The 23,781-nt window shown below is 38.1% G+C and overlaps 1 protein-coding gene across 1 annotated transcript in view; it reads right to left on the reverse strand.

The window, feature by feature from the left end:
• LOC120858532 (DENN domain-containing protein 5B) overlaps positions 1–21,501 on the reverse strand; it is a 120,493-nt gene extending 98,992 nt beyond the window's left edge. The window contains exons 1-3 of the mRNA XM_040234652.1: positions 21,440–21,501; positions 18,446–18,555; positions 6,184–6,850 (exon numbers count right to left, since the gene is read on the reverse strand). Coding sequence (XP_040090586.1) covers positions 6,184–6,850; positions 18,446–18,448 — 670 coding nt within the window. The 5' untranslated portion in view covers positions 18,449–18,555; positions 21,440–21,501. The remainder of the gene's footprint in view (positions 1–6,183; positions 6,851–18,445; positions 18,556–21,439) is intronic.
• Between the last annotated feature and the right edge of the window lie 2,280 nt (positions 21,502–23,781).

Here is a 23,781-nt window from a genome sequence, read left to right on the forward strand (position 1 = left end):
GCCAAGAGGGTGGTGTCATCTGCATATCTGATGTTACTGATATAGAAAAACCTAAATAAACCATTAAAGATACTACTCTGGTACTTAACATCTTTCCAACAAGACCAAACAGACTGATAGGTTCCCTCAAATAGTCACGGATCAAACAATGACAATCTTAAATGAATTCTTCTCCATTTTATCTTCCAGAGCAAAATGGAATACTTTTCAACTCACTCTATGAAGCTGCTGCTGCTGCTAAGTCACTTCAGTCGTGTCCAACTCTGTGTGACCCCATAGACGGCAGCCCACCAGGCTCCCCCGTCCCTGGGATTCTCCAGGTAAGAACATTGGAGTGGGTTGCTATTTCCTCCTCCAATGCATGAAAGTGAAAAGTGAAAGGCAAGTTGCTCAGTCATGTCCGACTCTTCGCGACCCCATGAACCACAGCCTACCAGGCTCCTCTGTCCATGGGATTTTCCAGGCAAGAGTACTGGAGCTAGAATAATCTTAATACCAAAAACCAGGTAAGATAGTACAAGAAATAAAAATAAGCCAAATCAATCAAATACATAGATGCAAAACTTCTAATCAAAATATCAGCAAGCCATAAGTGAAAACCATGACCAAAGCAGGTTTGTCACAGGATTATAAGGGCGGAATGTACATTTTTCATCTTACTAAATGATTAAAGTGAGAAAAACAAGATCACCTTACTTGATGCAGAAAGAATATTCAATATACAACATGCATTCATGATTTTTAAAAACTTTGAACATTCTAGGGATAAATGAAAAGTCTTTAATCTGGTAAAGATATTTACCAGAAACACCATAGCAAATGTTAAGAGTGAAGCATTAAAAGGATTCTTTTTAACATCAGGAAAAAGACAGGGATGTCTGCTACTATCAATTCCATTCTGCACAGTACTGAAAAGCCTAGTTAGGACTATAAGACAAGAAAAAAAAGGTGACAAAGATAGAAAATTAAGAAATATAACCATCAATATTTGTACCTTGTCATTTACTTTGTTGTCATAAATCTTTACCTAGAGACACTAGAGAAAGCCCTTATAAATGGAGAGACATACCATTTTCATGAAGGGGAGGATAATACTCTAAATATGTTAATTGTCTCAAAACTAGATTCAATGAAACTTCAATAAAAAAGAGGTGGTGAAGAGAACTATCCTACAAGATTCTGAGACTTACTGTAAAGCCGTAGTAATTACAACAGTGTGATTTAGTACAGGGACTGGAAAACTGGCAGAATAAACTGACTGTCCAGAAATACATACAGGAACTTCATATACAGAAACTTATACAAGACAGAAGTGGCACTGCAGATCAGAGTGAAGGAGAATGGTTTATCTAATAACTAGCATAGAATATCCAGTTACAGATATTTCTAAAATATTAAGTTTGATCTCTTATTCACAACATAAACAAAAATCGATTTCTTACAGACTAAGGCCTTACATGCTAACCACAACTTTAAAACATTTAGGAAAAAATGTAGACCATTTTTATGAACTCAGAATAGAGAAGGATTTCTTAAATAGAACACAAAGTTAATTCACAAGGAAGATCAATAAATTGGAATTTATGATTAATTCATAATTATTCTTAATTCATCAAAAGATCCCTAGAAGAAAATTAAGAACACAAACTGGAAGGAGATATGTACTAGTCATATAACTGACCAAGTTTCTTGAATATGTAATAAAAATTTATTAAGAAAAATTTCTTAAGTTTTCATTTACTACAAGGTAAAACTAATACTATAAAGATATTGGCCTAAGCTGTTAAAATTCTAATGCTTTTTGGATACTGGACAGGGGAATCCATTTTTTGCCATCAAAATATCAAGTCTGCTTTTATGATTTATCAGCTCCATAATAAATAAGCTATAAAGTTTAGTTGAGCATAACTAGCAATCTGTGTTTAGAAGGCTCCCAACGTCTTCAAGAAAATTTCAAGCAGCTTCTACTTTCTGAAAACGTTAATTCCGCACAGTTTGCAAAGGGAGGAGAGGGAGAGGAGTGCTGTGAAGGCTCACAGGCAGCCAGTGCAGCGTGGGCTGTGAGTAACTGCTTATTTCCACTGTGAAGAATCAAAGGACGTAAGCAAGGTCCAAAAATGTCCTGAGACTTTAATTACTGGTATCAAAAGTTAGACCCTGCTGTTTAAATTCTTTTCATTCTTCCACTGTTTCTTTGAAAAGATGATCAGACTCCAGTCTTCCCACTGTCTTGCTCCAAGTATTTGTAGGCCTCAAAGAAAAGTACTCTTTTCTGATTCGGGGTTCTAAAAAAGAGTCTTTACCTCTTGGATTCCTTCTCTGCTTAAAATGTCTAGCCAGTTACCACTGCAAAGTGACTGTGATTTACACACTTTCGAAACAACAGACTGGGTAGATTTATATGGGCTGTGGACAAGAATTTCAAATCAGTCTAGAAAGACATCTTCATCACTGAAATCCATCTATACTTTTATTCACTTTGGGTTTTCATAGTAATTGTTCAACATTTGCAATGTTTTTAAATCGTATGACATCAGTGAACAAGAAATGATCAGATATTATTAAAAACCCTAAAATACAGTCAGGAGAAATGAAAAATGGCACCAGGGTACAGATCAACCCAACAACTCTTAGTTCATTCCTTTCTCTAATGGGAGAAGTGAAGTAAAGTGAAGTAAACGTTGCTCAGTTATGTCAGACTCTTTGCAACCCCATGAACTATACAGTCCATAAAATTCTCCAGGCCAGAATACTGGGGTGGGTAGCCTTTCCCTTATCCAGGGGATCTTCCCAACCCAACAATCAAACCCAGGTCTCCCACATTGCAGGCAGATTCTTTACAGCTGAGCCACCAGGGAAGCCCAAGAATACTGGAGAGGGTAGCCTGTTCCTTCCCCAGTGGATCTTCCCAACCCATGAATTGAACTGGGGTCTCCTGCTGTTAAAATCTGCATTTACACAGATAATCTACAATTATTTAATATGGAACCTTTACAAAAGACCCTCAGAGGTGAGTTTATAATTTAAAAATAAATACTGAGACACAGGGACTTCTCCAGTGGTCCAGTAGTTAAGACTCCCAAGTTTCTACTGTAGGAGGCATGGGTTCAAACCTTGGTCAGGGAACTAAGGTCCCATATGCTGGGCAGTGCGGCCAAAAAAATTAAAAAAAATAAAAATAAAAAAAAAATAAATAATGAGATAGATAAGGAGAGGTTAAATGCAGTGTCCAATATAGCTAACATGTGGGTAAGAATTTTGGAGAAAGACAGATCCAAGCCCATTCTCAGCTCTACCACGTTACCCAATAGCTATGTGATCTTGGATAGGTTACTAAGCTTCCCTGAGCATTAATTTCCCCCTTCATTAAAAGCATGGGCAGTAATAACTCACTGTTGAGAGGATTAAGTGTTGGGGGAAAAATAAAAATGTACAAGGCATTTTAACATGTAATTCCTAATAAAAACTGATTTCTGTGAATGACTAGAAAATTATAAGGTATGACACTTTAAAAATATATATATATGTAGAATTCTACAATCTCAGGATTCACTCCTCAGCATCGAAGACCAAGTTACAAACAACAACAACAACAACAACAACAACTAAACTCATTTGAGTACAAAAACATGCTAATAAATACTGTCTTCTTAGTTTGAAATTGAAATAAATGTGTAGATATTAATCAACTGTAACTTTTCAACAGACTCCATAAACTAAATGGAATAAGCTAATGAAGTAGAGCAGAAAGATAGTGCAAAAGCATCAAGACATAAAGTGCTATTTAAAACAGAAAGTGTGAATATGAAGGGTTTTTTCCTTTAAAAAACATGATTTTCAGTATAAGAGAAAGTTTAAGTTCTTAACCCTGAAACAAATGCCTGGACAATTTAACAGTTAATATTTTAAGTGCAGTAATATGTCAGAGACATTAAAAAGCAGAGACATTACTTTGCTGACAAAGGTCCATCTAGTCAAAGCTATGGTTTTTCCAGTAGTCATGTAGGATGTAAGAGTTGGACTATAAAGAAAGCTGAGTCCCAAAGAATTGATGCTTTTGAACTGTGGTGTTTGGAGAAGACTCTTGAGAGTCCCTTGGACTGCAAGGAGATCCAACTAGTCCATTCTAAAGGAAATCAGTCTTGAATATTCACTGGAAGGACTGATGCTCAAGCTGAAACTCCAATACTTTGGCCACCTGTTGTGAAGAACTGACTCATTGGAAAAGACCCTGATGCTGGGAAAGATTGAAGGCAGGAGGAGAAGGGGACGACAGAGGATGAGATAGCTGGATGGCATCACTGACTCAATGGACATGAGTTTGAGAAAGCTCCGGGGGTTGGTGATGGACAGGGAGGCCTGACGTGCTGCAGTCCATGGGGTCGCAAAGTGTTGGACATGACTGAGCAACTGAACTGAACTGAACATGTCAGAATTTCGCAACTTAAGATGTGCATAATTTATAAAGGATTATGTAGGACTGATAAAACTGATAATAATTACAACAACACTGGCCATCGTTTAGTCAGCCCAGATTTCTCACTTTGTCAGAATGAATCAGTGAGAGAGGAAGGAAAAAACCTGTTATCTCCATAAAGATGAACTGACTGACACATAGGAAGATTATGTATCTTGTCCAAGGTTCAGTTAGCAAGTTACAGAACAGAGATTTGAACTCATGATTGTTTTCACTTCAAAAATCAATATTCTTCCAATACCAAATTGCTTCCCTAGGTAGAACAGGACATGGAACTAAATGATTGGGAAGATCTCTTTAAAATTTAGGATCTAAAATTCTTTTTACTAATAAGCTAATAAACCTGAAAGTATTAAGCTCCAAGCCCTTGCCCCTCCAAGCAACTCTCTAATCCCAATCCTTTCAGGGAAAAAAGGAAGACACTGAAAAGAAGAGAGAATTACTTAACATTAAATATTTTGGATACCAAAGGGTGATCTGCAGGTAATGACCAGCACTAAGAAAGTGAGAGCACAAGGACAGGAAAGAATTTAAATTAGTCATTAGAGAAGAACTTCCTGACAACAAAAGCTGAGACACTGGAGCACATTACCAGAGAACACGATGAGGATAAACGGAAGAAAATGCAACCTCGTGAAGGGCTGTCAACACACAAACAGTGTCCACATACACACGAGATGGGGAAGTACAAATACAGCCTACTTGGCTCAGCCTCATTTATAATTTAAAATAGAAAAGAAAAAAAAGTAAACTGGTAAAATAAGCTTGACAGCCACAGTCAGAAGACTGCACTACAGTTCTGCCAGCCTAAATACAAGTTAGCAAAATGCTAAACTAAATATTTGTGTCACATTTTTCGAAAAACCCATCAATGCACAGGTACTATTTTACATTTTCTGTCAATTCACTATCCAAAAAACACAGCATCTCTATCTCCTCTGCAAATTCAGGTTCAGACTGGAACCAGTGCTTTAGTCTAGGCTCAACATTAGTCATTGCAAATGCACTGGTAAAATAAAACCCAAATTGTTTGTTTCTAAAGTATGTTTTGGGAGAATTTTGAATGAAAAGCATCACAACGATAGCTTCCTTTGGGATTAAAAACAAAACACAAAGACTCCATATAACTTCAGTGGAACTGTTAGACCTAGGAGAACTGTGTCTGTTTCACATGCCTGTACCCCTTCTCTCACTCCATGAAATCACCCATAGGCAAAGATCCAAAGGTAATTACCTTAGAAAGCTTCAGAGTTAACAATTCTGTCTGTCCCTTTCCAGTGTCAGCTGAGTTTTGATGTGAACCTTTACTAATCCATAAAAAAAAAAAAAGAGAGCGAGCAAGCGAAGTCTACACGGTCTTGGTAGTAAGAGGATTCTCTCACTTTTATTATAAAGAGAAATATGCTTCTTTTACAATGAATATGTATAATCAGGAAAAAAGGGTTACTTCCATTAAAAAAATAAACATATGCAAATCAGCCAAGCTAATGCTTTTATATTCCTCCCCCCCCCTTTTTTTTCTCTACAGCCACTGTCACCTAAAAGAGAAGTAACCTCTTGGCATCTGGTCCTCCCTAAAACCCTCTCCTTTTACACAAGACAGAAAAGACTTCTGACCATCAATTATTTGGCTCTAATAATATACCCCAGTAGCTGAGAGCATAAGCAGTTGATTTTGGGAGACCTCAACTTTAGGGCAGACCTACCTTGTGAATAGAGAAGGATCTGCATCTCTAGAAGAACACAGGTAAACACCTGCACCAGGTTCTCCAGGCCCAGGAGCTCGAAGACCTCTCGGAGAGGGTAATCGGAGAGGGGGAGTTCACTGAGCCCCGGCCTCTGGCAGATGACAGGTTCATAAACACCATAAAATTTCAGTGATCTCCCTGGAGGTGGAAGGGGCACCTCATAGAGAATATTATGGATGTAGCTCTCAAGAGGCAAAGGTGGTGGCTGCTGTGAGGTAACTGCCTTGTACAGTTGGATGAGGAATTTCTTGCAGGCCTGCATGAAAGGGAGTGGTGTGATCAAACATATACTTTTTGAAACATACAGGGTGTCTCTGCTGATGTCATAGGAGTTGTATCGCTGGAGTTTCAAAAGGGAAGTTGTATCTCCTTCGTCAATACTGCTCGCCAGTGAATCCATGCTGCAGGAGGATGAAGCGTACACACTGCTGTAATGCTCTGCATTGTGCATCTGGTAGAGTGTCTGCATTGCTGTGCAGATTTGCTTACTTGTAACTTCTTCATAAAAAGTGAGAACAAAACCGTAGGTACGAGAACCATCTTCCCGGGTAATTATAAATGAGTGGAACTGAGGGTCTTTGTTGTCAGTTTGTGTTCTGAAAGACAGCCCTTTAGGCATGCACAACTGTGGAAGAAGGAGAAGAAGAGCATCAGAAGGCAATATATGAACAAATTCAAACCAGAGAAAAATGGTTGTGAAGTTCTATCTCAGCTTATGACCTTCATTAAGTCACGTAACTTCTCTGAGCCTTAGTTTCTTTATCTATGACATCTGTGGCATCAGTGACTTTAAAACAAAATATGCAAGGACACTTTACAAATATTTAATATTTAAGGAATATTTTTAGAGTAAAGTTGATAATGTTTCAGAGGAATACAGAAACAGGTGAAGGTTCATTTGATAAATGGAAAAAAGTTAAAACACAGAATAATAAAAACAAAAGTATAATTTTTGCTCTTTTGAACAATATGATACTTTGTCCTTAGAAAAAATAAATGTTGAAAACGAATTAATTTTTCTTTACTGAAGCAGAAGGGTAGAACCAAGACACTTCAGATTATTTCCAGCAGAGATTATGCCCCAGGTCTTGGGAACCACCCAGGATTGAGTCAAATTTGAGAATAAAATTACCTGAAGACTTAAAGATGCTATATTTAAGATACTTTATAAAGCATAAAAAATTAGAATTGAGTCTAAAGCAGTTTAAACAAGAAAAATTATAGAAAATTTAAAATATACTAAGGAAAACAGAATTGTAATTCAACTATCCTAAAATCATGATCATTATTAATTTTTCTATTATTCCTTTCTACTTTTGTATTACAATATGCTTTCTGCATAGAAATAATTTTACCATACATTATGACTTTTTTTCTTTTATTTCAGATTTAATCATCGATCTTCTAAAATTTAAAAGTTCTCCCAAATCCCCACATTACCAAAAAATTTAATTCCCTTAAGAGTTATGACTTTCATTCAAACTGTGAACAAACACTTATTAACCACCTTTCTGAGCTAGGCCCTATGATAGTGATCAACGGTGAGAAATACAGTTTCTGCTCCCCTGAGTTTCCAGTGCAATAAGGACAACAGACTATAAAATATATATATATATATAAACTAAAAACTATGGGCAGTGCTGTGATAGGGTAAACATAGGCTGCTAGGAAAAACACAATAGGAGGACATAATTGAGAAAAGAGGGAGCTGCTGTTGCTGCTGCTGCTAAGTCGCTTCAGTCACGGCCGACTCTGTGCGACCCCACAGACGGCAGCCCACCAGGCTCCCCCATCCCTGGGATTCTCCAGGCAAAACACTGGAGTGGGTTGCCATTTCCTTCTCCAATACGTGAAAGTGAAAGTGAAGTCCTCAGTCGTGTCCGACTCTTAGCGACCCCATGGACTGCAGACTACCAGGCTCCTCCGTCCATGGATTTTCCAGGCAAGAGTACTGGAGTGGGGTGCCATTGCCTTCTCCAAAAGAGGGAGCTATCATGGTTTAAAAGGCACTTTCCTGGCAGATCAGTGATAAAAAATCTACCTGTCAGAGCAGGAAACACAGGTCTTATCCCTGGGTGAGGAAGATCCCCTGGAGAAGGAAATGGTAACCCACTCCAGTATTCTTGCCTGGGAAATGTCATGGACAGAGAAGCATTGGTGGGCTACAGTCCATGGGGTTGCAGAAGAGTCGGACATGATTTCAGTTCAGTTCAGTTCAGTCACTCATCGTGTCTGACTCCCCATGGACGGAGCACACCAGGCCTCTCTGTCTATCCCCAACTCCCGGAGCTTGCACAAACTCATGTCCATCAGGTCAGTAATGCCATCCAATCATCTCATTCTCTGTCATCCCCTTCTCCTCCCGCCTTCAATCCTTGCCAGCATCAGGGTCTTTTCCAATGAGTCAGTTCTTTGCATCAGGTGGCCAAAGCTTGAGCATCAGTCCTTCCAATGAACATTCAGGACTGATTTCCTTTAGGATGGACTGGTTGAATCTCCTTGCAGTCCAAGGGACTCTCAAGAGTCTTCTCCAACACCACAGTTCAAAAGCATCAATTCTTTGGCGCTCAGCTTTCTTTATAGTCCAACTCTTACATCCTACATGACTACTGGAAAAACCATAGCTTTGACTAGATGGACCTTTGTCAGAAAAGTAATGTCTCTGCTTTTGAATATGCTGTCTAGGTTGGTCATAGCTTTTCTTCCAAGGAACAAGTATCTTTAAATTTCATGGCTGCAGTCACCATCCACAGTGATTTTGGAGCCCAAAAAGATAAAGTCTCTCAGTTTCCATTGTTTCCCCATCTATTTGCCATGAAGTGATGGGACCAGATGCCATGATCTTAGTTTTCTGAATGTTGAGTTTTAAGCCAGCTTTTTCACTCTCCTCTTTCACTTTCATCAAGAGGCTCTTTAGTTCCTCTTTGCTTTCTGCCATAAGGGTGGTGTCATCTGCATATCTGAGGTTATTGATATTTTTCCTGGCATTCTTGATTCCAGCTTGTGCTCCATCCAGCCCAGCATTTTGCATGATGTACTGTGCATATGAGTTAAATAAGTAGGGTGACAATATACAGCCTTGATGTACTCCTTTCCCAATTTGGAACCAGTCTGTTGTTCCATGTCCAGTTCTAACTATTGCTTCTTGACCTGCATGCAAATTTCTCAGGAGGTAGGTAAGGTGGACATGACTTAGTGACTAAAAATTACAAATGACCAGGCAAAAAAAATGAAGGAAGCCTAAGTGGAGATCTGAGGATAAGTACAGGTGTTAATGAGATGAAATGAAGATAGAGAGGGCACGGGCAAAAGCCCAGAAGACAGAACGTGAGGTTCACTGTGGTTGGGGAGCAGAATGAAAGGTGTGGGGAGGGGAGAGTGACTGCAGGAGATACTGAACCCCAAAGGCCTTGGAGAGTCACAGCAGAAGTCTGAGGAGGGGGATGAGAAACCTCTGGAGGGTTTTCAGCAGGACAGGGACAGAAACAGAGTGCTGCTTAGCACATCAACCTTCCGGCATGTGAGGGCGGTGGCGTCCCCAGAGGTTCTAGGGAGGCAGCAGGAATGCTCAGAGCCTCAGAGTTACCCTTGACTCCTTTCTTTCTCGCTCACTCCATTACCCAATCTACCAAAAAAGACCAGTTCTACCTTCAAAGATATATTCAGGAACAAATTACTTCCATCATTACTCTTACTACTCTAATCTAAGCCATACTCTTCTCTCATCTGGATGACTATTTAATATAATAGCCTGTTAACCCATCTCCTTGCTTTTGTCCTTGTCCTCAATAACCTGCTCCCCATAGAGCAGCCGAAGTATATGTTCAATTTTGCCACTATTCAAAACCCTCCAATGGTCTCTCATACTGTTAGAAGGTGAAATCTTCACACTACAAGGCCCCTGTAAGGCCCTACATCACTCGGCCCCAGCAGCTCTTGCTTCACCCTCCACTGCTCTTCAGCTCACCTACTCTGCTGTGGGCCTTCAGACAATCCTAGTCCTCAGCCTTCAATCCACTCTGACACCTGCTAGAACAGAGGAGGGCTACTCTGCCAAACACTACCCGAACTGCAGATTTGTAAGCAGAATGATGGCTTTGTTGTTTTAAATGAAGAGACTACAGCCTTCAAGTCAAATCCAATCTGCCACATGCCTTGAAAATAAAATCTTATTGGTACACAATCGCACTCCCTTTAAGCACTGTCTAGCTGCTTCTGCACTACAAGAAGAGCTGAATCACTGTGACAGAGACTGCATGGCCCACAACACTCAGCTATTTACTATCTAGCCCTTTGTGTGTGGGAAAAAAAACAGCAAGTCTATGTTTTAAGTCACTTAAGTAACACTGAGACGGTTTGTTATGCAGCTTACCCAAAACACTTCCTTACTTCCTGTAAGTCTCCATATAACTACCTTAAAGAGGCCTTAATTTATCTTTCCATAAAAAAATAGTGTTTTCATCCCATACATGCCATTAAAATGTCACTTCTCCTCTAAAAAGCTTTTACTGAATGAAGCAGTTAAAGCCTTGTACCACAGTATATGTACATTGCATATGTATGACACACATCAGTAGTTTCTCTAATTTTGTTTCATCTCTAGACTGAAAAACTACTCATGGACTGGTAATAGCTTTAACCATTCAAGAGTACCACACATGGAACAATATAGTATTTGGGCCATAATAAATGGTGACTGATAAAGGTAAAAAGCAAAAACTGTGACCCTCAGCATAAATATCTCAGTGAAAATGTCTTTACATTTCACATCACTGAACATGAGAACTGGAAACAGCTATAGTAGCTTTAATCATTATTATTATATGTATGTTGACAAAAATTAAATTACTGTGTATATTTGGGCAGAATAAGATATAGATTTAGATAAAACACATGACTATCTGGATTTGTTGGGGGGAAATTTTGCTTATTCCTACTCTTGGAGAAAAAGGCCATGGCAAGATATTTTCATAATTTGGCCTTTAGATGAAGGTTGCTTTCATTTTACCAAGTCAATGAGATCCTCTACTGATTGTGAATGAACACTCACCTGACACATTTACTAGAGCCCATACAGGTTATAGGAAGGATAATCTGAATCAGTCCTGCCTCAGGCTAAGCTCAAACCTGCACAGCACAGTGCATGGCATATATAAGTGTCTTTTAAACGAATGAATGAATCAACGAACAAGAAAACAATCAAAAACAACAGCTCAGGGTGCAGGATCAGATTTAGTTCATCTCTTCATTCAGTCCATAGTTCTCTTTATACATCAAGTAGACAATACAGAAACATAGTGACCTCCAAAGTCAACAGAAAGACTTAATTTAATTGACAGGCCTTCCCAACATCATAAACCATTAAATTCAAGTTCAAACTGTTTTTGAAGAGCTGCCAAATATTCCCTTAATGGTCTGTAGCTTTCTTTAGCATGCATTCAAACATTTACAGGAAAAGCTTGCCAAAAGCTGTGCCCAAAGTGAAGAATGACTTTCTATGCTACAGATAACAGATGTAAGAATTTTTAAACTCTCCTACAAATTAAAAAAAAAAAGTAAGAATTATATTTCTAATCTGGGAACCATAGTTTGAAAATGCTATTGTTTTTTCATTTTTAAAAGTGAGAATCATATGACTTGTTTATTTTTCATAATTCTAAGCTATAAATCAAGATTTGCTCACCATGACAATCAATACTTTTTGTCCTCTAATACTGATGTTTATTAACAATATCGTCTCCCCACCCCACTCTCATGACAACTAAAAAATTTAAGAGCTGTTACTGCTAACCAGATTGTCACTGGCTAGATTACTCGAGCCACAGTAGGCTCACAATGCTATCTGTGTACCTTTCTTGGTTTGAGTGACCAAATATCCTTATTATCTCTCTGGACTCTTTTAGTCAGTGTGGCTAGAACTGTAACAATTTTTTCCCCATTTTCTATGGCTCTATTGATCCCATTCCTTCTCTCTTATGCTACAAATAAAAGCTACTTAGAAAACTCTTAATGAGTCAGTTAGTTTTCTGTTCCTTCCTTCTTTCCTTCTCTTTCCCTTCTTCATTTAATAAACATTTACTTTATGTCATATATTGCATTAAATCTTGATAACTCAGAAGACAAATAAGATAAGTTTTTACTTCTGGGAGCTTACAGTCTAATAGGAAAGAGAAACATATAAACCAACAGTTACAAAATAATGTGATCCCTATTGCTACAGAGTATGTTCAACATGTTTCAGGAACAGAGAAGACAGAGTACCTATTCCTGCTTAAGAGATAGTTTTGCAGTGGAAGTGATACCTGATCAAAGATGGGGAAGTGAAGTTCTGTAAGCAAGCATATTGTCTTTCATTTATTTAATGGTCTGAACCTAAACTACGTGCAAAGCTAAACATATGGTAGTTTAGTCGCTAAGTGGTGTCTGACTCTGCAACCTCATGGAATGTAGACCGCCAGGCTCCTCTGCCCGTTGGATTTTCCAGGCAAGAATGCTGGCTGCTGCTGCTACTGCTGCTAAGTCACTTCAGTCGTGTCCGACTCTGGGTGACCCCACAGACGGCAGCCCACCAGGCTCCCCCATCCCTGGGATTCTCCAGGCAAGAACACTGAAGTGGGTTGCCATTTCCTTCTCCAATGCCTGAAAGTGAACAGTGAAAGGGAAGTCGCTCAGTGGTGTCCGACTCTTTGCGACCCCATGGACCGCAGCCTACCAGGATCCTCTGTCCACGGGATTTTCCAGGCAAGAGTACTGGAGTGGGGTGCCATCGCCTTCTCCCAAGAATGCTGAAGGGGAGGGGACTGCATTTCCTTCTCCAAGGGATCTTCCCAATCCAGGGATCAAACCTGCATTTCCTGCTAAGCAAGTGAATTCTTTAAACCACCTATCGCAATGAATAACAGTGTGTTCCTGTCCTAATGGTTCTTACTTTATAGCAGGAGATAAAGATTAGGACAACCAGCTATATAATTAATTAACTATAACTGTAATGGTGCTACAAAAAGGTATAAGGTGCCAAGAGAACTTAAGGGGACCTGGCTAAATGTTGGAAGGGTGGTGAAGGTAGTGGTCAGGGATGACTTCTCTGAGGAAATCATGTTTAAAATGAAACTTCAAATGTCAATATGAAGAATTCACTAGAGGAAGAAGTGAAAGAGCCTTTTAGAGAGGGAGGAAAGCAGAAACAGAAGCTATAATGAGGAGAATGAAAAGGATAGGTAGCAGGGGGATAGTTACAATGTATCCTTTCCTCTTTCCTCTCCACCCCACTCCACTCTTCTTTGGGATCAAAGGAAACAGTAAACTGAGCTTTATAAAGAGCTATATAATAAGTTATTAGTCTTCAATTATCTGAAAATTTATATATCGGATGTTTTATTTAGGACATATACACACAATGGAATCTTTATATTTCACAGAACATGCTTAAAAAGGTATTGACCACATTTTCTTCCTAAGCATTCCTAGGTTCACTACATTTTAAGTATAAGCTCTATCTACTAGAACATTACATAGACAGTCAGTCACAGATACTAATAAACATTTCACAGGAGATCTGAAATGTGGTTGGGGGAGAGGGAGGCGGGGAACTTCAGCTCCATTTGCATTGCTTTGTTTCATTTAAGAGGAAAGGTATGGATCTGAAGCAAATTTGTCAAATGTTGAATTCTGTTATTTCTCGGTGGTGGGTTTATGATTGTTTTGTTCTCTCTGTTTTATGATACTTCTATTTTTTTCCCACAAAAATCTGTGAATCCACAACCAAAAGAGATATAAAAGCAAATAATTCAGAAAATTTCAAATGTCACATACCTATTTGCTGTTACATATGCATTGCACTCATATACTTGGATTTTGTTTTTTGTTTAACAAGTTTCATTGCTTTGGGGGACTTAATTTGTATGAAATTAATGTCACACGCTAGTAAAGTGATGTTTAAAATTCTCCAAGCCAGGCTTCAGCAATACGTGAACCGTCAACTTCCTGATGTTCAAGCTGGTTTTAGAAAAGGCAGAGGAACCAGAGATCAGATTGCCAAAATCCATTAGATCATGGAAAAAGCAAGAGAGTTCCAGAAAAACATCTATTTCTGCTTTATTGACTACGCCAAAGCCTTTGACTGTGTGGATCACAATAAACTGTGGAAAATTCTGAAAGAGATGGGAATACCAGACCACCTGACCTGTCTCCTGAGAAACGTATATGCAGGTCAGGAAGCAACAGTTAGAACTGGACATGGAACAACAGACTGGTTCCAAATAGGAAAAGGAGTACGTCAAGGCTGTATATTGTCACCCTGCTTATTTAACTTCTATGCAGAGTACATCATGAGAAATGCTGGGTTGGAAACACAAGCTGGAATCAAGATTGCTGGGAGAAATATCAATAACCTCAGATATGCATATGATACCACCCTCATGGCAGAAAGTGAAGAAGAACTGAAGAGCCTCTTGATGAAAGTGAGAGGAGAGCAAAAAAGTTGGCTTAAAGCTCAACATTCAAAAAATGAATATCATGGCATCCGGTCCCATCACTTCATGGCAAATAGATGGGGAAACAGTGAAAATGGTGGCTGACTTTATTTTTCTGGGCTCCAAAATCACTGCAGATGGTGGCTGCAGCCATGAAATTAAAAGACACTTACTCCTTGGAAGGCAAGTTATGACCAACCTAGACAGCACATTAAAAAGCAGAGACATTACTTTGTCAACAAAGGTCCGTCTAGTCAAGGCTATGGTTTTTCCAGTAGTCATGTATGGATGTGAGAGTTGGACTATAAGGAAAGCTGAGTGCAGTAAGAATTGATGCTTTTGAACTGTGGTGTTGGAGAAGACTCTTGAGAGTCCCTTGGACTGCAAGGAGATCCATCCAGTTCATCCTAAAGGAGATCAATCCTGGGCGTTCACTGGAAGGACTGATGTTGAAGCTGAAACTCCAATACTTTGGCCACCTGATGCAAAGAGCTGACTCATTTGAAAAGACCCTGATGCTGGGAAAGATTGAGGGCAGGAGGAGAAGGGGACGACAGAGGAATTAGATGGCTGGATGGCATCACCGACTCAACGAACATGCGTTTGGGTGAAGTGAAGTCACTCAGTTGTGTCTGACTCTTTGCAACCCCATAGACTGCAGTCTGCCAGGCTCCTTTGTCCATGGGATTTTCTAGGCAATAGTACTGGAGTGGATTGCCATTTCTTTCTCCAGGGGATCTTCCCAACCCAGGGCTCAAACCCAGGTCTCTGCATTGTAGACAGAGGCTTTACCATCTGAGCCACCAGGAAGTCCAGACTCCGGGAATTAGTGATAGACATGGAGGCCTGGCATGCTGCGGTTCATGGGGTTGCAAAGAGTCGGACACGACTGAGTGACTGAACTGAACTGAATGATCCTTTTCAAAGCTCCACTTTGTTAGCAGAATGAGTGATATTATTGACAGCAGTAACTTATTGGAGTGGAGTTTTGCTAAAACTAAGAACAAAGCTTTCTAACTTTAGTTGGGGATAAATTATAGCTTCATACAAATGCACTTACTAATAAATCAAAGAGGAAATTAAGGGCAGTAAATCTATGACCCAAATGCAGACTAGTTTAATGGTATGCTTTACAGAGATTTTCAAGGAGTACTAGCAAATCCTTTTAGATCTGCAGCAAAAGCAAAATACTGTATTGTGTTTAAGCATCAAAACACAAGCCTACAAGTCTATTCTTCAGAGGGAAATGTTTCCTGTTTACATAAAATAACTCAGAGACAACAGGTAAAGAAAATATTAAAGACCGTCAAGGAAGGAGACAATTGCTTTAAAGATAAATGCTGCTGCTGCTGCTAAGTCACTTCAGTCGTATCTGACTCTGTGCACCACAGTCGGCAGCCCACCAGGCTCCCCTGTCCCTGGGATTCTCCAGGCAAGGACACTGGAGTGGGTTGCCATTTCCTTCTCCAACACATGAAAGTAAAAAGTGAAAGTGAAGTCACTCAGTTGTGTCCGACTTTTTCTGACCCCATGGACTGTAACCTACCAGGCTTCTCTGCCCATGGGATTTTCCAGGCAAGAGTACTGGAGTGGGTTGCCATTTCCTTCTCCAAAAGATAAGTGCTAGTCAGAGGCAAAGGTTAACACAGATATCTTTACTATTAAGACATCCAAATGATTAAAATTAATAAAACACATCAAGTGTGGCATTTTGTTCAAATGACTGTGGATTCATATGATAATAAGAATCTAGTTTTGGACACCGTTTTGACTTCTCACAGAATAATTTATAAATACTTTTAAACATATTACTAATTTAAGAAAATTAGTGTTATAATCTATTTACATTCTTATCCATTCTTCCAATGTTGCATTTAGGTACTCTTTTATATCATTAATATCCTTCCATTAATTTTCTGACATAAGCAGCTGATAATTTATTTTTTGTCACTGCTTTTTGCTGACTACTTTAGTACGAAGCTTGTCTGCACTTCCCCAAGTCTCATAAATATGACTAACAGTTGTATTCTGCTTAATATCTACAGCACTGTCTTCACCAAAGATGAGGCTAGGCCCTGTAGTATTAACTTCTAGCAAAGTGACATCTCCTGTTACTCTAGTATAGGGCAACAGTTTAGAGAAGTAACTATACCATGCTCTGTAAAGAATCAAAGTCGAAGTACCATGTGCCTTAGTCATCTGTCCTTAGAAAAGGTAACATGATATTCCCTGCTTGGAGTAACATCAGACTGGAATGGGTTTACTGTGATATAGAAATACCATATCACTGAGAGCAGGTGAAAACCAAGTCGTTAAAAATATATAGTTTTTCTTTGGGGGAAGTAGCATGCAGGTGGGAAAAAAGTGAACTAGAGAGTAAAAATAATCTGGATTTAATCTATGAGACTCCCTGTACAACTCTGGGCAACTAACAGTATCACATCATAATGGGATCTTTTGGTTCCATCTTTAAAATACTCAAAGAACCACATCTATGTGTCTTAGTCCACCTTTAATCATTTTTGTGCCTATGGTGCCTGATCTCTGATTTGCTCACTTTGGGGCCCCTGATTTTTATAACTGCAGAGTTCAAGGAGGTACAAAATATTTTCCAGCCTTCTAAGAAGAACTGTTCCTAAATGACCTGAAAATTATGACTATTTTTAAGAACCTCTAATGGGACAATTATGACTGACTGTATTTCTAAGAACCTCTAATGGGACTTACAATCACCACCGGTAACTCATTACATCATTTTAAATTCCTTATAAACAAATTCCTGCTGCTGCTGCTACTGCTAAGTCGCTTCAGTTGTGTCCGACTCTGTGCGACCCCATAGACTGCAGCCTACCAGGCTCCACCGTCCCTGGGATTCTCCAGGCAAGAACACCATTTCCTTCTCCAGTGCATGAAAGTGAAAAGTGAAAGTGAAGTCACTCAGTTGTGTCCAACTCATCGTGACCCCATTGACTGCAGCCTACCAGGCTCCTCTGTCCATGGGAAATTCCTACTAATGTCTAAATGAGGCAGTTAAGTTCCTTTCCTACCTTACTTTGTGAACATGATAAATTAAAGACCCATCATATAACATTCCTTGAAATATGAAAACTGTAATCATGCACCTTCCATCAGGCTCCTCTCCAGGAAACAAACTATTATCACTGTTATCAAAGCATCTATCTATTAATTAATGCAAATTCACCACACAGCTTAATGGCAGGAAAAGAAAACGGGCTGCTGAGGGTCTGCTGTATGTACTAATTAGCTATGGGGATCTTAGGCAAGTTACTTAACTTCTCTGAGCTTCATTTTCCACATCTGTAAGTGAGGATGCTGCCGCTGCTGCTGCTGCTAAGTCGCTTCAGTCGTGTCCGACTCTGTATGACCCCAAAGACGGCAGCCCACCAGGCTCCCTCGTCCCTGGGATTCTCCAGGCAAGAACACTGGAGTGGGTTGCCATTTCCTTCTCCAGTGCATGAAAGTGAAAAGTGAAAGTGAAGTCGCTCAGTCGTGTCCAACTCTTAGCGACCCCATGGACTGCAGCCCACCAGGCTCCTCCATCCATGGGATTTTCCAGGCAAGAGGACTGGAGTGGGATGCCATTGCCTTCTCCAAAGTGAGGATAATACTATTTAAAAAACTTTTTATTTAAAGGGTTAAATGAAATAATGTATAAATTCAAAATATAGTCACAACTGTCATATTAATAAAATAAAAAGAGGCCTTGAAGAGGAGAAAAAACCACATACCATGTTTACTGCATCTTGATCGAAAGGGTTCCATTCTATATTCTGAGGATAGTGGGCCAGAACTTTGGATTTGAATGTTCTTCTCAAAGGACTCTGGTCAAAATTTTCACCTACAACAGATAATTAATAATTAGTTAATATCTAGAATTTTTTCAAAAGCATGTCATAATTTTGTTTTTATTTTGTAGATACACTGAGTGAAAATGTTGAAATCTGATTCAATTTCTATCTCTAATAGTCTGGCTTGTAAATTTTTCCATAGACAACTAAAAAGGAACTTTTAATAAGAGATGTGCATTTAAAACTTCACAATACAAAATTTAAAATCCTAGACAACTGATACTAAAAATCAAGATATGCTAAAATAATCCTTACTGTGACCTAATTACTGTCCTCATTTCAACACATGATGACAAAAAAAAAAAAAATCCTATTTGGAAAAATTTAACTCACTAAAGAAACATCTCAAAATAAACTAACTGTAACTAAGATTCTGAAATTTTTTACATAGATAAACATAACGGTGCAGTGCCGAAAGGAGGCAAGTTTGCTTGAGTTTTCACAAAATCCTCTGATAAATGTGACTGCATCTCCATGCTTTTACAAGAATTAATAGAATCAGAAACATCATTACTGAATTGTCTGGATTAGTAAACAGGACACATTAAAGAACACTAACCTCTAAAAAGAAGCTATCCTAAGCCAAATTAATCACCTGTTAAAATACTGAAAAGGTAAAAGGCTACGCTTTGATCATTACATATAACAAAATCCAGTAAAGCTGTCAGCTCAGTTCTTTAAAGTCCTTAACCAAATTAACTTCCGTGAGACCTGCTACCTCCAAATATCTTAGCTTCATAAAATATTTTAATATGGACGGATTTTTTTTTTTTATGGACGGATCTTAAATCGTCAGTGTCAAAAAGTTGATATTAAGGAATTAGAAAGACCTTGGGAGCAATACCATCTGTCTCTTGTGTTTTTTTCTACTTTTTAAGTTCTAATTATAAAACACAAGCTGACATATTCAAAGATAAATGCTACTTACCAGTATTTGTACAAGCAAAAATATCATAAAGCAATTCACGAGTCACATGTGGATACCTAGTTAGATTCAGTTTCCATCTCTGGTAAAAATCTAAAATATGTATACTAAAACACCTTTCAGTGAGAAACTTAACAGATCTCAGATGGAGAGAAAAGTCACACTCTAAAATTTTGTTGGAGAATGCAATATAAAACACACAGGAGTGTTTTTTAACAAAGGCACATAATTTAAACAGATCTGTTGCAACAATTAACCTATTACTTCTGATTTAGGCCCTTGGCTAACAATCTTTTTCCTTTGGATTCCTCTTCATTATTTAGGCAACACTGCATCTCTCTTTCTTTCTACCTCATATTTTCATCTTCTAAGTGACAGAGTAAAGAGCTTTCACTTCTAGAAGAGAAACTGTCAAAGGTGTCTCCAGTGAAAGTTTATCAATTTCTGCACCATGCTTCTAGGGTATGTGAACATGGGAAAAGTCAGTGGAAAATACGAAACCGTTCAAGAGTCACTATGTCCGAAGAAATGAGTCAGGGTTCACGGTTGGTTTCACAAAAGTAAATGGTATCTTTAAGCTGGTACTAGATTCTTATGCAAACACTAAGAATTTTTAGATTATTTACTTCTTCATTAAAAAAAAAAAGGGTTATATTTCACTTCAGTTTAAGTCAGAGAAAAAGCAAAACTAGAATTCTCTCCTGGTTCTAAGATTTATGCTGCTGACTGTGCCAGTGACACAGCAAAAGGATAATCTCACCTTAGATAATACCCAGCCATCAAGAAACCCTCTCTTTTACCTGCCCTCAAATACCAAAAATGCTTATTTTATCACTCACAAATGTAAATAAAATATGAAATACTGCAGGGGCAGAAGAAACAGCATATAATGAGGATATAAATCCTTGCAACACTTACCTTTTAATGAATTCCTGCCTGAGTTTGGTTAAAATAGAACTTTATCTTCATTCATATATCAAGTTATTAATGTGACAGGAAATAAATCAGAAAAAGTCACGACACTGCTATTTTCAATATAACTGTCCTGTTAACTAAGGAATACCACACCCTTGAGGAACAATGAATTAACCAGGAGAGAGAGAAAGAAAACCACCTTGAGAGGAAAAGAATTTCACAAAAACAAAACCCCATGAAACAGAAATAGAAATCTAACGAAAGAAAAACAGAACCATCACCAGCACCACCACCACCACCACCTCTTATTAGCCTGCCCTAAAAGCGGGGAGATCACTGCTACATATACAGCTGTCTTGGCAAATATTATTTTGAAGAAAATTTGGAGACAAGCTGACTGGAAATTCTGATAACACTGTTAAGGATTTAGAAGTGAGTAAATGTAGCTATTCCTACTAATATCAGTCAAAGAAAAGAATTGTGGAGATGACTTTTGGAGATGTCAGACAGGGGAACAACCTAACCTTTGCATTTTGAACCCATAAACCTCTAACTTAGAATTTACTGTTAGGACTTAGCAGGAAAAATGAACCAGTCTAAGAATCTGGATTCCAAGGAAATGGAAATTACATAAGGATGCTTTAATTAACCTAAAATCCACCTTTCAAACATTATCCTGAAATAAACAAGGATTATAAATTTGTGCAAGTATTAATATCCCCCACAACAACTACAAGTAGACTTAATTTCAAGTAATATTGCCAAATAACCTCCTACTAAACTTAAACTACAATTAAGCCTTTCCTCCTTAGAAAATAGAACATATCTGCCAAGAGAGCTTAAAGACTAATGAATTAATTTCTTCAAGGCTTGAAGCAAATGAGATCTTTACAAAAATTAAGATGCAAATAAGAGAACAGAAATACAAAATAACACATATTTTTGCCTAAGCAAAACTGAATAATGAAACAATTATGATGGACTTGGGATGAGTTAAAATAATAACTTCCAACACCTCAACTTTTTATTTTTACCTGAAGTCGTATTTGCAGCATCTTGGCTCTTGCCATGACGATCTGCTTCTAGCCATTGGTATAAAACTACATAATGTAATAGAAACAAAAAAGCTTTTATGAACAAAGAAACACAAACAAAAAAGCAATAATGACTTTGAAGAATGGAAAATAAGAATTAAAAAAATTAAACAAAAGCAATTAAACATGAGACATTAACATCAACGGAACACAACACCAACAGTATGTAGCTTATAGGCTATTAGTGATAAGAAAGCAAAGAGAATAAGTAATTGCATTTTAATGTAATAAGTGAAATGCCATTTAAACATCTGTAACAATTATTCATATGGGAAAAGGTGCATGTTCTTTTCTTAATGCTAATTTAAAAAGAAGTATCAGGAGAAAGCTAATGTTTCTATAGCCAGATATAATAAAATATGATAGTAAGACTAAATGACGAACTATGGAAATTGCATCCCAACTTCTGTAAACCTATCAGATTGGCTGAAGTTCAAGAAACTGACTATACCAAAATCTGACAAGTATGCAGAGAGAAAGAACTCTCATAAATTGCTGGCGGTAATGCAAAAAGGTATAACCCCTTAGGAAAGACAGTTTGGCAGTTTTTACAAGGCTAAACATAGTCCATATGATCCTACAACCCTTGTCTAACCAGTAGAAAAAAGTCAGACAAATTCCAAGAGGAGCAACCTACAATACACCTGGATGAATACTTGTCAAAACTGTCAAGGTCATCAAAAACAAGTAAGGTCTCAGAAACGATCATAGCTGAGAGGAGCCTAAGGAGAGAAGAAAGGTGGAATGTGGTATATTGGATGGGCTCCTCCAACAGAGAAAGGACATTAAGTAAACACCAGGAAATTTGAATAAAGTATAGATTTTAGTTAACAATAATATTGATTCATTAATTGCAACACATGTATGGCACCACCCTAGGTTGTAAATGATAGGGAAAACTATGTACATGGATGGAGGGGTGTGTGTGAGAACTCTATATTATCTTCTCAATTTTTCTGTAAATCTAAAACTGTTTCTAAAAATCAAGTCTGTTTAAAATATTTTTTAAACAAGTCTTTAGAACTTTAAAAAATTGCAAAGTTTAAATTTTAAAAAATGATTTAATGTAAGGACAAAAACATATATTACATCCGATCTTTTAATTATTCTATCTTTTGTAAATTACTATGCAAACACAAGCTGAAGTTTGCTCAGTAGAGATTCCGTTAGTCAACTATCCTCTTAGGTACTTTAACTAAGAAATATCAACTCTTGGGGAAAAGTTTTACTACAATGAGGACACAGGCTATTAAAATATTCACACTTGGGGGTGAAGGGGGAAATTTACAGTAGAGCTCTGTGACTAAATATATACTATGGCATTTCCTCTTTCTGGGTCAAAAGAATAACAACTACAAACTAGAGAGGGTAGTAGCAGAGTAGAACAGTATTGGACTACTCCAAGCAGCACAAAAATCTCCCCGTTTGGAAAAGCGAGCACGAACTTTACTACTGATACTGAATATCCTTCTTATAAAAATGAGACACAAAGCAGGGAAACTAATCCATTCAACGGTCTGGCAATTCTGCCCAGCTCTCATCTAAAGCCTAAATCTGCCCTGATAAAGGTAGAAACTCTTGGTTGTGTTCAGAGTATCACTGCCATTATATTTACGAACAGTCCCAATTATTTCATATAGCCGTTGTTTCTGGTTTCATTGGCCAAAAATAAAAAAATACGAAAGTTATTTCAGATCATTTTATTCTGACCAGTTACACAGAAAATGGTACAAAAGCAAAAATAATGTTAATAGATGTGAGGTTCAATTATTTTATCACTACCTCCAGATCACCAAAATCCAATTAACAATGGTCTAAATAATTGAGAGAACTTCCAGTGAAATAAGTGCATCTGCTTCATGCAAAGCTATAATGAGAATCACCATTAGACCAAATTTGGATTTCAGTCTACTTTATAGCATAGATATTTAAAAAGATAATGTATAACTACAAAAGAAATGTGACTAATATTTCACTTAACATACAAAAATGTATACAGGCAGGTCCAGAAGGACTGAGTTCTAACATTTCTTAAACTCTCACAGTTTCTGAAATATGGCAAATTATAAAGTGTCTGAGCCTCCTTTCACTTTGTAGATGACGTCAGAATATCAATAATATACCTCTTTCCCCTGTGGTTGGGAGCACAAGATCTGACCTTCTGGAAGCTCCACGTTTCCTTTCAACTGGCAATGGGAGCAGGGACACTGCCCCCACTCCAGCCACTGGTAAGGATTTCTCTAGTTTGTGCATGACATTGGAAGCAGAGAGAGATCTGTGAA

This window comes from Oryx dammah, unplaced genomic scaffold (assembly GCF_014754425.2).
Source record: "Oryx dammah isolate SB20612 unplaced genomic scaffold, SCBI_Odam_1.1 HiC_scaffold_29, whole genome shotgun sequence".
Classification (NCBI taxonomy): Eukaryota; Metazoa; Chordata; class Mammalia; order Artiodactyla; family Bovidae; genus Oryx; species Oryx dammah.